The following is a 13,606-nucleotide window of genomic DNA, read 5'->3' on the forward strand; positions in this document are numbered from 1 at the left end:
GTCCTGTATTTATATAAATATATATTTATATACAAATATATATGTATATATATTTTATTATTTCTTTTTGTATATATATTTATTTATATACAAATATTTATTTATGTGTGTGTGCGTATATATACTCACTCATCTTCTGTACATTCATGTCCTTCAGTATTTTCTGCAAATTACTTTTAAAGACTGAAATATCTCTATATATATAATATAACATTATTGTACAGACTAATGAGGTTTCTGTACAATTTTATTTTATGTGTTTTTAGTGGCATATCTTAAACTTTTTGATGGATGGCCAAACTCACGTTTCCCTCGGGATGAATCTCATCATCTTCATCACGTCATGTTTGTTGCTTTTATTCCCTCAAATTAAAATCCCTGCGAGCATTAACAGCCTCGCCGAGCACTAGAACTGCTGATCTGGATCCTCGTGTGTGTGTGTGTGTGTGTGGCGCTGATGTCCCTCCTCTTCCTCCCCAGGTGTTGGCGCTGCCCTCCGGGGAGCGGCTCGCCGTGCTGCCGGGTCACACCAGGACGGTTCTGCACTGCCGGTTCAGCCGGAGCGGGGAGACCCTGATCACGTCCTCCGAGGACGCCACCTTGAGGGTACAGGCTCGACTCCTCTCTCCTCCCACTGGCGCTCCCTTCTTCCTCTCCTTTTCTGATTTTCTTTTGGGGAGGGGGGTTGCTGGTGTTTACCTCCCTCATCGTCCTCACCTTTTCTTTTCTTGCCTAATCTCTGGTGCTTCCACTTCCCCCGACCTTTGACCCTCCACCAGCTTCTCCGTCTGCCTCTTCGCATCTTTTCCTCACTCTTCTGCGTGTGTGTGTGTGGGGGGGGGTCTATGTGTGTGGGTCTGTGTGTGTGTGGGGGGGTCTATATGTGTGTGTGTGTGTTTCAGGCCGTTATGATCCGTCAACCCCATTGTTCACGCTCTGTTGCTCATTTCCTCTCCTCCTCCTTCATCTTTTCTTTTTTGCTGACAGACCATCCTCTGCAGCTCTTCCATCCATCTCTCTCTCTCTCTCTCTCTCTCTCCCTCTCCCTCTCTCCGACACGTTGCTCCATATTCATGCGGCCTCTTCCCGCTCCATCGCTATTCTCGAGGCCGTCCACTTATTCGGGAAAGCTCTCGGAGCGCCGTGCGGTCGCCATGGAGACGGAAACGCGTCTGACCCTTTGGGGGCCGATAATGGATTCTATGCAGAGGGAGAGAGAAAGGTGCAACTTGTGGGCCTGATCGATCGATCGATTGATTGATTGATCTGTCTGTTCCGCCCCCACCTTCTTTAAGCTCGGTTGAACTAAGCAGGGATGTGATCAGTGAGAGAGAGAATATCTAAATATTGACACAAAGAATGGCACAAAGTGTCTTTCATACGTTGATCTGCCTCCTTATTGGAATGTGTTTTCTTCTGCTTCACTTTTATTTTGGCGGGGTGTTTTTTGAGAGCACTGGAAATATCTTTGCCCGTGCTTTTACGTCCCGTCATAGTTTTGTTTTTCTCGTTCTTTTCGCCTAGTCATTGGCTAAAAGACGTGTTAATGTCTCTCTGTCGCCCCCTGCAGGTGTGGAGGTGGCAGAGCGGCGAGTGCCGAGTGCTGCAGGGCCACAAGGAGCAGGTCCGACGCTTCTCGCTGCTCGCCAACGACGCCAGACTGCTGTCCTGGTCCTTCGATGGCACCGTCATGGTAAGACACGCACACACACACACACACACAACCACACACACACACACACACAACCACACACACACAAATGAAATCGCCGTATTGAAAGTGGTCTCTGGCTTCCTCCCCCGTGAGATGTGGGACACGGCGAGCGGGGAGAAGCTGCAGGACGTCGAGGCTCACCGGGGCGCCATCCTGTCCTGTGACGTCTCGCCGGACGCTCGCCTCTTCGCCACCACCTCCGCGGACAAGACTGCAAAGGTTCAACACACACACACACACACATACACACACACAGTCACGGGATGAGACATATCTGTTTGCGACGTGACCGATGACACACCCGCGGTCCCAGCTCATTACTCGCAGAGCGTCCTCGTTGCCGTGGTGATATCCGGGGCCTCCACTAGGGCGGTGAGGTGTGTGTGTGTGTGTGTGTGTGTGTGTGTGTGTGTGTGTGTGTGTGTGTGTGTGTGTGTGTGTGTGTGTGTGTGTGTGTGTGTGTGTGTGTGTGTGTGTTCATATGCACAAACACACACAAATATACAAACACACATATACATACACACACATACAAACACACAACGTCTCGAGGTCAGACCAGAAGGCTCAGCCATGAGTGTCTTTCTGGAGCGCCACAAAAAGATTCTGCTCACCACCTCCTCTCTCTCTCTTTTTCTGTCTCTCTCTCGCTCTCTCTCTCTCTCTCCTGACCTTCACAATAAATGGGCCTGCGTGTGCAGACGTAGTTAGCAGCCAAATGAAGTGTCTAATTATGAGCCGTGTTATTTTCTGTGCGGCACAGGATGTGATCGGGGAGGTAAGGAAGGAAGGAAGGGAGGATGGAGGAGTAGAAAGGGAACAATGGACGAGAGAGGGAAAGTAAAGAGAGAGAGAGAGAGAGAGGTCATCATTCTGACGCAGAGCTGATGAGCTCCTCTTCACCTCCATCAGACCTCTTCAAGGGGACGCCTGCAGAGAGAAACACCCCTCGTTACTACCTGTTGCCCTCAGGTGTGTTCATCACTGAGTCACAGCATCCGACGGCATCAGGGTTCCTACGTCATGGAAAACCTGGAAAAGTCATGGAATTTTTAAATGGTTATTTCCAGGCCTGGGAAAAAAAATACCCAAAGTTTTGGAAAAGTCATGGAAATGTGTTTTATTCACATGTTTATTTACGCTTTAAATAATTAATATGCTTTTAAAAGAATGACGCTCAAAATACGAGCACATTTTTCCCGCTGCAAGTGAACGCACCGCAACCGAAAATACATAAATGTTTATTCTTTTAATCTAAACTATTATCTCTCATTCATTTGAGTCATTTAAGGTTATTTACTGTATGCTTTGGAATTCTCTTTGTTGGTTTAAATACGACATTTTCTCACTTTTTCATGTTTACACCGAGATTTCACAAAATGTTTGCTCTTGTAAATTTGGTTTAAAGTCCTGGACGCCCATTGGTCCCCATGTGTGTGTGACCCCTGTCCATTGGTCCACATGTGTGTGACCCCTGTCCATTGGTCCACATGTGTGTGACCCCTGTCCATTGGTCCACATGTGTGTGAACCCTGTCCATTGGTCATGTGTGTGACCCCTGTCCATTGGTCATGTGTGTGACCCCTGCCCATTGGTCATGTGTGTGACCCCTGTCCATTGGTCATGTGTGTGACCCCTGTCCAACGCCGTCGCTTCTGCCCCCAGCTGTGGCGCTGTGATTCCTGGCTGTGTGTCCATACCCTGAGCGGCCACCAGGACTGCGTGCGGAGCTGCCGGTTCTCCTGGGACAACCGGCGCCTGGCGACGGGGGACGACAACGGAGAGATTCGGGTGCGTGTCCGACATCAGTTTTCAATCACTTTATTACGATAAAGTTTATTATTACTTCTTGAAATAAAGAAAATCTGCATTTCCCCGTGTAATACCTTGGCGCGCCACTAGAGGGCCACGCCCCGCAGTTTGAGAACCACTGCTCTATCGCATTTTTTTTCTTTTCAAGCCAGAAGGTGCCAGATTGTAAGTTCACATCCAATAGGAAGCTCAGAAAATGGTGCACACGGCACCAAAAAGTGTGGATCTCTGGTGCTGTTGGAGGAGGCGGGGCTAACTTTGACTGCCGTGCCCTACGCGTGATTCTCATTCTCTGACCGGTTCATTCGTCGTACTGTCGGCTGCTGACTCAGGCTCCTACTGTTGCATTGTGGGAAATCAACCTCGGCTCCGGGGGCGTCGGTGCAAACGGGCGAAACGGAGGAAAAGTAAAGGGTCAGCAGGACGTCTGAGCGTAATGAGGTCGTAAGGAGCCTCGTATGTCCTCTTGGCGTGTTGGCGTGTTGCTGGTATGAAAACCGTCTAATTTGCAACATGCAAAAATTAATCAGTGAAGATTTATTCCGGTGATCACGCCTCATCGCTCGCTTAGATAAAAGTTCTTCCTAACGCCCCGTGATGCTGCACAGCCCCCGGAGATGAAAGATGAGAGGAAGGAGGCGGGGCTTCATCTCAGACGGAGGGGGTGCAGGTTGTATGAGGAAGTGATGAAGAGACAGAAAGGTGGGGGGTGGAGGAGATGAGGGAGGAGGAGAGGACTCGGGCTGCCAAATATGATGCCTAAGGTGTTTAAAAAAAATTCTGCAGCACTTGTACACAGACACACACTACACTCACACACACAGACACACACACACACTACACACACAGTAAATGAACTGTTTGACTGACGGAGGCGGTAAAGTAGAGTGAGACGTGGGGTCAGCGCCCCCTGGTGGCCTCCCCGGGAAAACTGGTCCGAATCCAATCGGCTCCGATTACATAAACCGGCGGCGCGCTGAGATCTCACCGCCTGTTTCCATGGAAACCAACGTGAGTCACTCCGCAAAACAAAAGGCATCGGCGAGCGTTAAATATAGAGCCGCATGCGTGTGATGTGTCGTCGTCGGACGCACGCGGCGCGCGGGCGAACGGTTGCATAACGGGCTGCACAAAAAACAAACGACACCATGCAAATCGCACGGCCAGGTGCATTGTGGGTCATTTTTGTGGGGTTTCATCTTCAACTTTTTTTGTTTTTTTGTTAAGAAATTTACGGGGAAAAAAGAGACTTGTGGGCTCCGATGGTGTTTAGCGCTGGTCACGTGACCTTCTCACGGGGGGAGGAGGAGGCGGGGTTTAGAGATGCCAGAGAACCTCCTTGAAAGGAGTCGGCGGGTTATGATGTCATCTCTTTTACCGCCCCGTTTTCACATAACGAAAACGCCGTACGACGGCATATGAGACGACCGTGTGACAGGAAGTGATTCATTTATTTTACCGAACGCCAGATTTTCTATTTTTACTGACATTTATTTCGATTTATCTTCCTGGTGATCACGTTTTTGGGAGAATCTTCTAATTTAGTTTATTCCTGGTCGTGTTTCATGTCGATTCGAAACATAATAATAAAGTTTTCTGAATCCAAAACAAAAAACTTATGGCTTTAAAACCGTAAAAACTTGCATGTTTTTTTTTGAGTGACGTCGACTTTTACGACTTCATGCATTTCATTTGATGTCCCGTCGCAGCTCTGGAGCGCCGAGGACGGCGCCCTGCTGAGGATCTGCTCCCGCGAGGGTCGGGACGGCATGGACTCGCTCCACGGGGGCTGGCTGACCGACCTGCACTTCTCCCCCGACGACGCCCTCCTGGTCTCCACCGGCGGCTACGTCAAGGTGGGTTACGCCCCCGAGGCTGCGTGGTGGTGGGGAGGTTTGATTGGCCCGCAGGAAGCCCCGCCTCCAGAACCACGCAAATGCAGCGGTCCTCTTCCTGCCCACGTACACATTTTTGTCTTTCGACGATGCACCGGTGTGTATGTGAGAGGCAGAGCGGAGTGAGGTGTGTGTGTGTGAATATGACACACACACACACACACACACACGCCACCGCCGGGCTCCATTGTTGCAGTGACTCGTCGGGCGTTGCAGATTTATATGAAAACACTCGATTCCTGAGGGGGTGAAATCAATGTGTGTGTGTGTGACGTGACTCGAATATTGTGTGTGTGTGTGTGTGTGTGTGTGTAGCAGCTCTTTCTTTATTACCTTCACTTGTACAGGAGGTGGGTTCACAGAGCGGACGGCCTCAGCTGGGCTCTGATTGGCTGTGTTCTGGCGGTGATGTAATCCTCCAGTGGTTCTGATCAGCGAGGCTCTAGATCTCAGATCACGTCTGATGCTGCGTGTGTGTGTGTGTGTGTGTGTGTGTTTTTTCGACCGCTGTGTTCCAGGAAGTCGTTTCATGCCGTGATCACGACAGAAAGCCTCAACATCAGCCCGTTCTTCATGACTCGTGTATTTATTTTACCTCTTATACCGGGTTTTATAATATATATTTTAGAGTGTGTGTACTTCAGAGTGTGAGTGTGTGTACCTCAGAGTGTGTGTGAGTGTGTGTACCTCCAGAGTGTGAGTGTGTGTACCTCAGAGTGTGTGTGAGTGTGTACCTCCTCAGAATGTGAGTGTGTGTACCTCCAGAGTGTGTGTATCTCAGGGTGTGTGTGTGTACCTCCAGAGTGAGTGTGTGTACCTCAGAGTGAGTGTGTGTGTCTGTGTGTACCTCCAGAGTGTGTGTACCTCCAGAGTGAGTGTGTGTACCTCCAGTGTGTGTACTTCAGAGTATGTGTGTGTGTGTGTTCCCCGTGTGACGGCGTCCTGCAGCGCGGTGAAGATAATAATCCGTGTTCATAATAATCTGCGCTGCTCCGTGTTTAAACAGACGTGTGATCTAATCCTCTTCATCCCGCGGCTCCGGGTTGGTCGTCCTGGGCGACGATGAAGAGGGAAACTCTTCCTCATCGTAAACATGAAGAGGGGATATTCACGAGGAGCAGAGGAGCCTCCTGTCGTCGTGTTTGGTGCGTTGATCCCCGGCTGGCGTCTCATCTCGGGGATCAGGGACGGGATTAAATCTGCGTTTGGATCATTGAGGCTGAATCTCGGCTCCAATCCTGAATATAAAGTAAAAGTTTAAATTCTTTTCACCGGATAATTGTATAAAATAATATTTTAATATATTAACGAAGCAGTTTTACTTCATCGACTGAGCTCAACGGAGCGTTTGAGCCTCTTTTCAGCTCCAATATTAATTACCCTTGTCCCCGTTCTGCAGTAATTTTCAGATTCAGCTTTCTGCCCGGCAACAGGGAATATGGCAGAGCGTTTAGTGGCTGAAGAATGTTTCCCCCTGGAGTCATTTTAATGGCAATTATAATGATAATAGAGTGTAATAGCACAATAATGCACTTTTAGAGGGAAGGAATCCTTTTATTTAAAGGTCGATAACGTCATTATCATGACTTTATAATTAATAATACATTTTATTTGTTTAGCGCTTTAAAAAGGTTCTCGAGGGACTTTTACTTTCTATAAGGAATTCTTCAAAATTAAATGAAGTAATTTGAAGACTGTGGAAAATCTGTTTTAGTGATTAACCGCCACAAAAAAAAAACCAATTTAATCACGTTTAATTACCGCAATGATTACAATTTATTTTTAATTGAACCTTTATTTACCTTAATTTATCCTTTTTATATCCTTGAGTTTATTGAGACTTTAATCCTGAAGCTGCTGCGAGTTTATTTTTCTTTATTTACTCGTCTGTCAGTATTTCTGCCTTAATCTCCTTTTCCTCCGCCTCTCTTGTTCTCTCCTCCCGCTCGTGTTGTGAGTGTAATTAAAAGCAGCGGGCCGATGAGCGCCGGTCCAAATCCCCCGTTGCTCGGAGGCACCTGAGCACGATGTCCAATTAAACGTCTCGTTCGCTTCCTGTCGCCGAGTCCTCACTTCCTGTGACCTCGACATGCGACGCGCGGGGCGTTCGCTTGTCAGATTATAAACTTGAATGCCCGCGAGCAGAGAAGTGTGTGTGTGTGTGTCAGGGTGTGTGTGTGTGTGTGTGTGTGTGTGTGTGTGTGTGTGTGTGTGTGTGTGTGTGTGTGTGTGTGTGTGTGTGTGTGTGTGTGTGTGTGTGTGTGTGTGTCAGGGTGTGTGTGTGTCCTCTTGAGAAAGTCTGTTACATCCCATCAGCCTCTCCCCCCTTCAGCGCCAGGAAATGCTGCACCTGTCTCACACCTGGCCTCCACACACACACACACACACACACACACACTCTTAACAAAAAAGACTGAGACAACAATCTGTCACAGTGCCGTGATCCAAGAGGGAGGCGGCTGGTGTGAAAAGGCTCATCCTGACCACACACACACACACACGCGCCCAGCAGCCCAGAGTAATTCACACCCAGTGTTCTGCAACATGCTGTAGATTTTGACTCCGGTCTTTCGGATGAAGAGTCTTCAGGGACGTCGAAGTTCAGTTTGAATTATTCACATTTTATTTTTTTATCATGTAATGTTTTTTTGGTGAAACTGTTTCTTCACCTCCATTTCCACAATGACCCCCCCCCCCCAATGCACGGGAGTGAATGTCCTCCTCCTCCTCCTCCTCCTCCAGTGTGTTGTCAGACATCACTTATGTGATGGAGGAGGAAGAGGAGAAACACAATTTCACCTCCTCACCTCCTTCGCCTTCACTCTGTTTGTCTCTCCGAGTTCCCAGAAGACTCTTCCTGTGTTTCACTCTCTCTCCTCTGAGCACGTCCTCACGAGTCCTCCTCGTTAAGCACGTCCTAACGAGTCCTCCTCGTTCAGCACATCTGAATGAGTCCTCCTCGTTAAGCACGTCCGAACGAGTTCTCCTCTTTGAGCACATTCTAACGAGGCCTTGCGGCTAACGAGTTCCCAGAGTCTTTGGAGGAGGTGGAGGAGGAGGAGGAGGAGGAGGAGGGATGGAGCGGTATCGAGCAGTCGAGATTCTTCTATAATGAGATTATCTAAGTCATAAGGGAATGTGTCTCCATTCTCCCTCCTGACTGGGGAGACTTCAGCTCTCTCTCTCCTCTCTCTCTCCTTCTCTCTCTCTACCTGTGGGTCTGTTGTCTGTTCGCTGGTTTACGGGCCAGTCGCACCACTTTAATTTGATATTTCATATTTGTGCCCCCCCCGCTTCCCAATTGCTCCGCGGATGGAAATAACACAGTTTGATGACCGCTGTTTCCGTGGCGACGAGCACGCCGACCTGAACGCCGCCGCCGCGCTCGCCGCACTTTTTATTTCCTTCAGCGCTTCCCTCACGTCACGCTGTCTTTGAGAAGTGAGCGTCCCGCAGCGCCGCTCCAGACCTGCCTCTACAAATACCTACACACACACACAGGGTGTCTGCGGGGCCTTAAAAAGTCTTAAAAAGTCTTAAATTGCTTTTCCTAAAAATAAGGCCTTAAAAAGTCTTAAATTGTCTTAAATTCAGATTGGATTGGTCTTAAATTTTTTTGGGTGTCATGTCATTACGAATATGAGGCAATCTGTTCCGCCAGGTCCGTATTTTGCTCCGGTTGCTCTGCGGTGTCTCTGGTGTCACCGGGGCCACGCCCCTTCTCTTAAAGGGCCCCGCGTATTCGGTCCCATCCCCTACAACGTGAAGCATCGGCTGGTTTAGAAAACATGGGGGATGCAAGTTCAACAACGGCTTGAAAAGAACGAGTGTTTCTGGTCACGGTCGGTGAAATGCTTCTGAAGCTGCGTTATGTGTCGGGAGACTTTCCAGCGGTGGAATCTCACGTGAAGAGCAAGAAGCACAGAGACTAGCGAAGGCCGCCAGCAGCCCGCGGGGCTAGCTGCTGCTCCGCCGCCCGCAACAACGTCAACGCTACAACGCTGGAGGCAGTGGTGTATAAAGTACCCAAAAGTCATACTTGAGTAAAAGTAAAGATACTTGACTGGAAAATTACTCAAGTAAAAGTAAAAGTCACCTATGAGAATACTACTTGAGTAAAAGTATTAAAGTATCTGATTTTTTTTGTACTTAAGTATCAAAAGTAATTTTCTGATATTAAATGTACTTAAGTATTGAAAGTAAAAGTAAAAGTAAATGCTGTTAATAAAAAAAACAAAGGGTCAGAATTTTGAGAATTATGAAGTTTATTTGTTTGGGTGCTGTGGCCGCCATGAACAAGGAGTATGAGCTAATATGAACTTAGCAATATATGAATACTATGAAATTACTAAAATATAAAAACACGATTAACACAGAAAAAAGCAGAACCAAAAGTAACAACCAGAATCATCACTTTAAAGTGAAAAATGTATTGTTCATCTTCAAAAGAAGTTGATTTTCAAAATGGACAGATTTCAGTGTCGCTCTTCTGGGGCTGAAGACGAGTCCTGCGATGCTGAAGAGATGTTCACATGATGCAGGTAGAGTGTGTCTAGCTTCACAGGCCCTGATGCAGGTAGAGTGTGTCTAGCTTCACAGGCCCTGATGGTGCAGGTAGAGTGTGTCTAGCTTCACAGGCCCTGATGGTGCAGGTAGAGTGTGTCTAGCTTCACAGGCCCTGGTGCAGGTAGAGTGTGTCTAGCTTCACAGGCCCTGATGGTGCAGGTAGAGTGTGTCTAGCTTCACAGGCCCTGATACAGGTAGAGTGTGTCTAGCTTCACAGGCCCTGGTGCAGGTAGAGTGTGTCTAGCTTCACAGACCCTGGTGCAGGTAGAGTGTGTCTAGCTTCACAGGCCCTGGTGCAGGTAGAGTGTGTCTAGCTTCACAGGCCCTGATGCAGGTAGAGTGTGTCTAGCTTCACAGACCCTGGTGCAGGTAGAGTGTGTCTAGCTTCACAGACCCTGATGCAGGTAGAGTGTGTCTAGCTTCACAGGCCCTGATGCAGGTAGAGTGTGTCTAGCTTCACAGGCCCTGATGCAGGTAGAGTGTGTCTAGCTTCACAGACCCTGATGCAGGTAGAGTGTGTCTAGCTTCACAGACCCTGGTGCAGGTAGAGTGTGTCTAGCTTCACAGGCCCTGGTGCAGGTAGAGTGTGTCTAGCTTCACAGACCCTGATGCAGGTAGAGTGTGTCTAGCTTCACAGACCCTGGTGCAGGTAGAGTGTGTCTAGCTTCACAGACCCTGGTGCAGGTAGAGTGTGTCTAGCTTCACAGACCCTGATGCAGGTAGAGTGTGTCTAGCTTCACAGACCCTGATGCAGGTAGAGTGTGTCTAGCTTCACAGACCCTGGTGGTGCAGGTAGAGTGTGTCTAGCTTCACAGACCCTGATGCAGGTAGAGTGTGTCTAGCTTCACAGACCCTGGTGCAGGTAGAGTGTGTCTAGCTTCACAGACCCTGGTGCAGGTAGAGTGTGTCTAGCTTCACAGACCCTGATGCAGGTAGAGTGTGTCTAGCTTCACAGGCCCTGGTGCAGGTAGAGTGTGTCTAGCTTCACAGGCCCTGGTGGTGCAGGTAGAGTGTGTCTAGCTTCACAGGCCCTGATGGTGCAGGTAGAGTGTGTCTAGCTTCACATGCCCTGGTGCAGGTAGAGTGTGTCTAGCTTCACAGACCCTGATGGTGCAGGTAGAGTGTGTCTAGCTTCACAGGCCCTGGTGCAGGTAGAGTGTGTCTAGCTTCACAGGCCCTGATGCAGGTAGAGTGTGTCTAGCTTCACAGGCCCTGGTGCAGGTAGAGTGTGTCTAGCTTCACAGGCCCTGATGCAGGTAGAGTGTGTCTAGCTTCACAGGCCCTGATGGTGCAGGTAGAGTGTGTCTAGCTTCACAGACCCTGATGGTGCAGGTAGAGTGTGTCTAGCTTCACAGGCCCTGGTGCAGGTAGAGTGTGTCTAGCTTCACAGGCCCTGATGCAGGTAGAGTGTGTCTAGCTTCACAGGCCCTGGTGCAGGTAGAGTGTGTCTAGCTTCACAGGCCCTGATGCAGGTAGAGTGTGTCTAGCTTCACAGGCCCTGATGGTGCAGGTAGAGTGTGTCTAGCTTCACAGGCCCTGATGGTGCAGGTAGAGTGTGTCTAGCTTCACAGGCCCTGATGGTGCAGGTAGAGTGTGTCTAGCTTCACAGACCCTGATGGTGCAGGTAGAGTGTGTCTAGCTTCACAGGCCCTGATGGTGCAGGTAGAGTGTGTCTAGCTTCACAGGCCCTGATGCAGGTAGAGTGTGTCTAGCTTCACAGGCCCTGATGCAGGTAGAGTGTGTCTAGCTTCACAGGCCCTGATGCAGGTAGAGTGTGTCTAGCTTCACAGGCCCTGATGGTGCAGGTAGAGTGTGTCTAGCTTCACAGGCCCTGATGGTGCAGGTAGAGTGTGTCTAGCTTCACAGGCCCTGATGCAGGTAGAGTGTGTCTAGCTTCACAGGCCCTGATGGTGCAGGTAGAGTGTGTCTAGCTTCACAGGCCCTGGTGCAGGTAGAGTGTGTCTAGCTTCACAGGCCCTGATGCAGGTAGAGTGTGTCTAGCTTCACAGACAGCAGCACACAGTTGGGAAGCATTTCAGCAAGTCAACGTGATCCACGTCTCCATCCAGCTGTTTGCTGCTGTCATGCGCTTGAGATGACGAAGAAGAATCCTCTTCATCAGATGAACTGGACCTGGTGGCATCACATAGCTGCAGGGAGGGTTCTTCCATGTGCTGCTTGATGTAGTCCATTCCTGAAATAAAGTGAGAGTATTACAGACATGATAGAATTAATAACACTTCCTAACATGTCATGACCCCAACCTAAAGTTTTGTACAAAATAGTTTGTTTTAATTTGAGGTTTATACATTTAGTTTCATGCACTGTCCGTGCATCCAGAGTTGATTTGTGAATATGTACTTGTATCTCTGTAGTTAAACACAACAACAGTCCCAAATCAATAGGCTATCGTCGCCATTACTGGACCGTCACTCTTATAATATTAATACAAATAATTATAATAATAATAATGCTGTAATGATTAGCATTATATTATAGCTAAGACGACTCAAATCAACACATTATCACAACTGTCAACACTTCTTCAGCTCATTAACTCGCTAGAGATCCGTCTGCTCCACTCACGCTAATTGTCTCTTTAATTGACGATAGCTAGCGAACGTTAGCCTAACGTACAACATGCGTAGGACAATCAGACACCTGCCTCCCCCCCTCCTGCCAAAGATATAACTTACTCCAATCCTGAGGACAACACTGCTAGATATCTTAACAGGTTTATGATGACTAAACATTAACGTTGCGGCTCATGGGATTAATCTTAATTTACCTCAATGTGTTTCCTGAGGTTGGTGTGTTTTTGAAGGCCAATATCTCCGTAGCTTTCGGTCGGCATAAGAGGCACTTCATCCGGTAGGAAGAAACTTTCACTCCGACAAAAGAAAAGAGTTCGCCCAAATATGGCCACGGACGTTGATCTTGGTCACCGTGGTTGTTCGAGTAGCTTCCATTGCTGCTCCACATGAAATGAGTCGGATCTGTAGCCGCTCGCTCGCTAGCATCCTGGGCATCACTGGGAAGAGAAAACACGCGGCAAGGACCACTGACCCCCAACCTGGTGCTCGTGCTGCGTTCAGGTGCGCTGCGGTGTGTTCCACAACAGGCCCCGATGTTTCTCATGATTATTTTTTTCCGTAGTAACGAGTAACGATACTGTTTCAGGGGAAATGTATCGGAGTAAAAGTACAAGTTTTCATTGCAAAATGTAGTGAAGTAAAAGTAAACAGAAATATAAGTAGTAAAATAAAGTACAGATACCCAAAAAAACTACTTAAGTAAAGTAACGAAGTACTTCTACTTCGTTACTATACACCACTGGCTGGAGGTCACCGGAGGAAATCCAGCACTGTGCAACAAAGAGCTCATCGCCATCGCCGAAGACCAACGCTGCGGTGCGTTCTTCATTCTGTTTGACGAGACTCTGGACCAGACCACCGCGAGACTCTGGACCAGACCACCACGAGACTCTGGACCAGACCACCACGAGACTCTGGACCAGACCACCACGAGACTCTGGACCAGACCACCGCGAGCAGACAGCTGGACTTCATGTGCGCTATTGGTTCAATGACCAGGTCCCGTCAGGATCCTGTGGAGCTCA

The 13,606-nt window shown here is 48.6% G+C and overlaps 1 protein-coding gene across 2 annotated transcripts in view; it reads left to right on the forward strand.

Annotated features, from left to right (window-relative positions):
• Positions 1–13,606, forward strand: part of apaf1 (apoptotic peptidase activating factor 1) — a 33,296-nt gene that overhangs the window by 14,908 nt on the left and 4,782 nt on the right. For both annotated transcript variants that reach the window (XM_056425027.1, XM_056425028.1), the window contains exons 22-26: positions 481–606; positions 1,571–1,693; positions 1,808–1,933; positions 3,380–3,505; positions 5,236–5,382. In XM_056425027.1, the coding sequence (XP_056281002.1) occupies positions 481–606; positions 1,571–1,693; positions 1,808–1,933; positions 3,380–3,505; positions 5,236–5,382 (648 nt within the window). The remainder of the gene's footprint in view (positions 1–480; positions 607–1,570; positions 1,694–1,807; positions 1,934–3,379; positions 3,506–5,235; positions 5,383–13,606) is intronic.

This window comes from Pseudoliparis swirei, chromosome 10 (genome assembly GCF_029220125.1).
Source record: "Pseudoliparis swirei isolate HS2019 ecotype Mariana Trench chromosome 10, NWPU_hadal_v1, whole genome shotgun sequence".
NCBI classification, from domain to species: domain Eukaryota; kingdom Metazoa; phylum Chordata; class Actinopteri; order Perciformes; family Liparidae; genus Pseudoliparis; species Pseudoliparis swirei.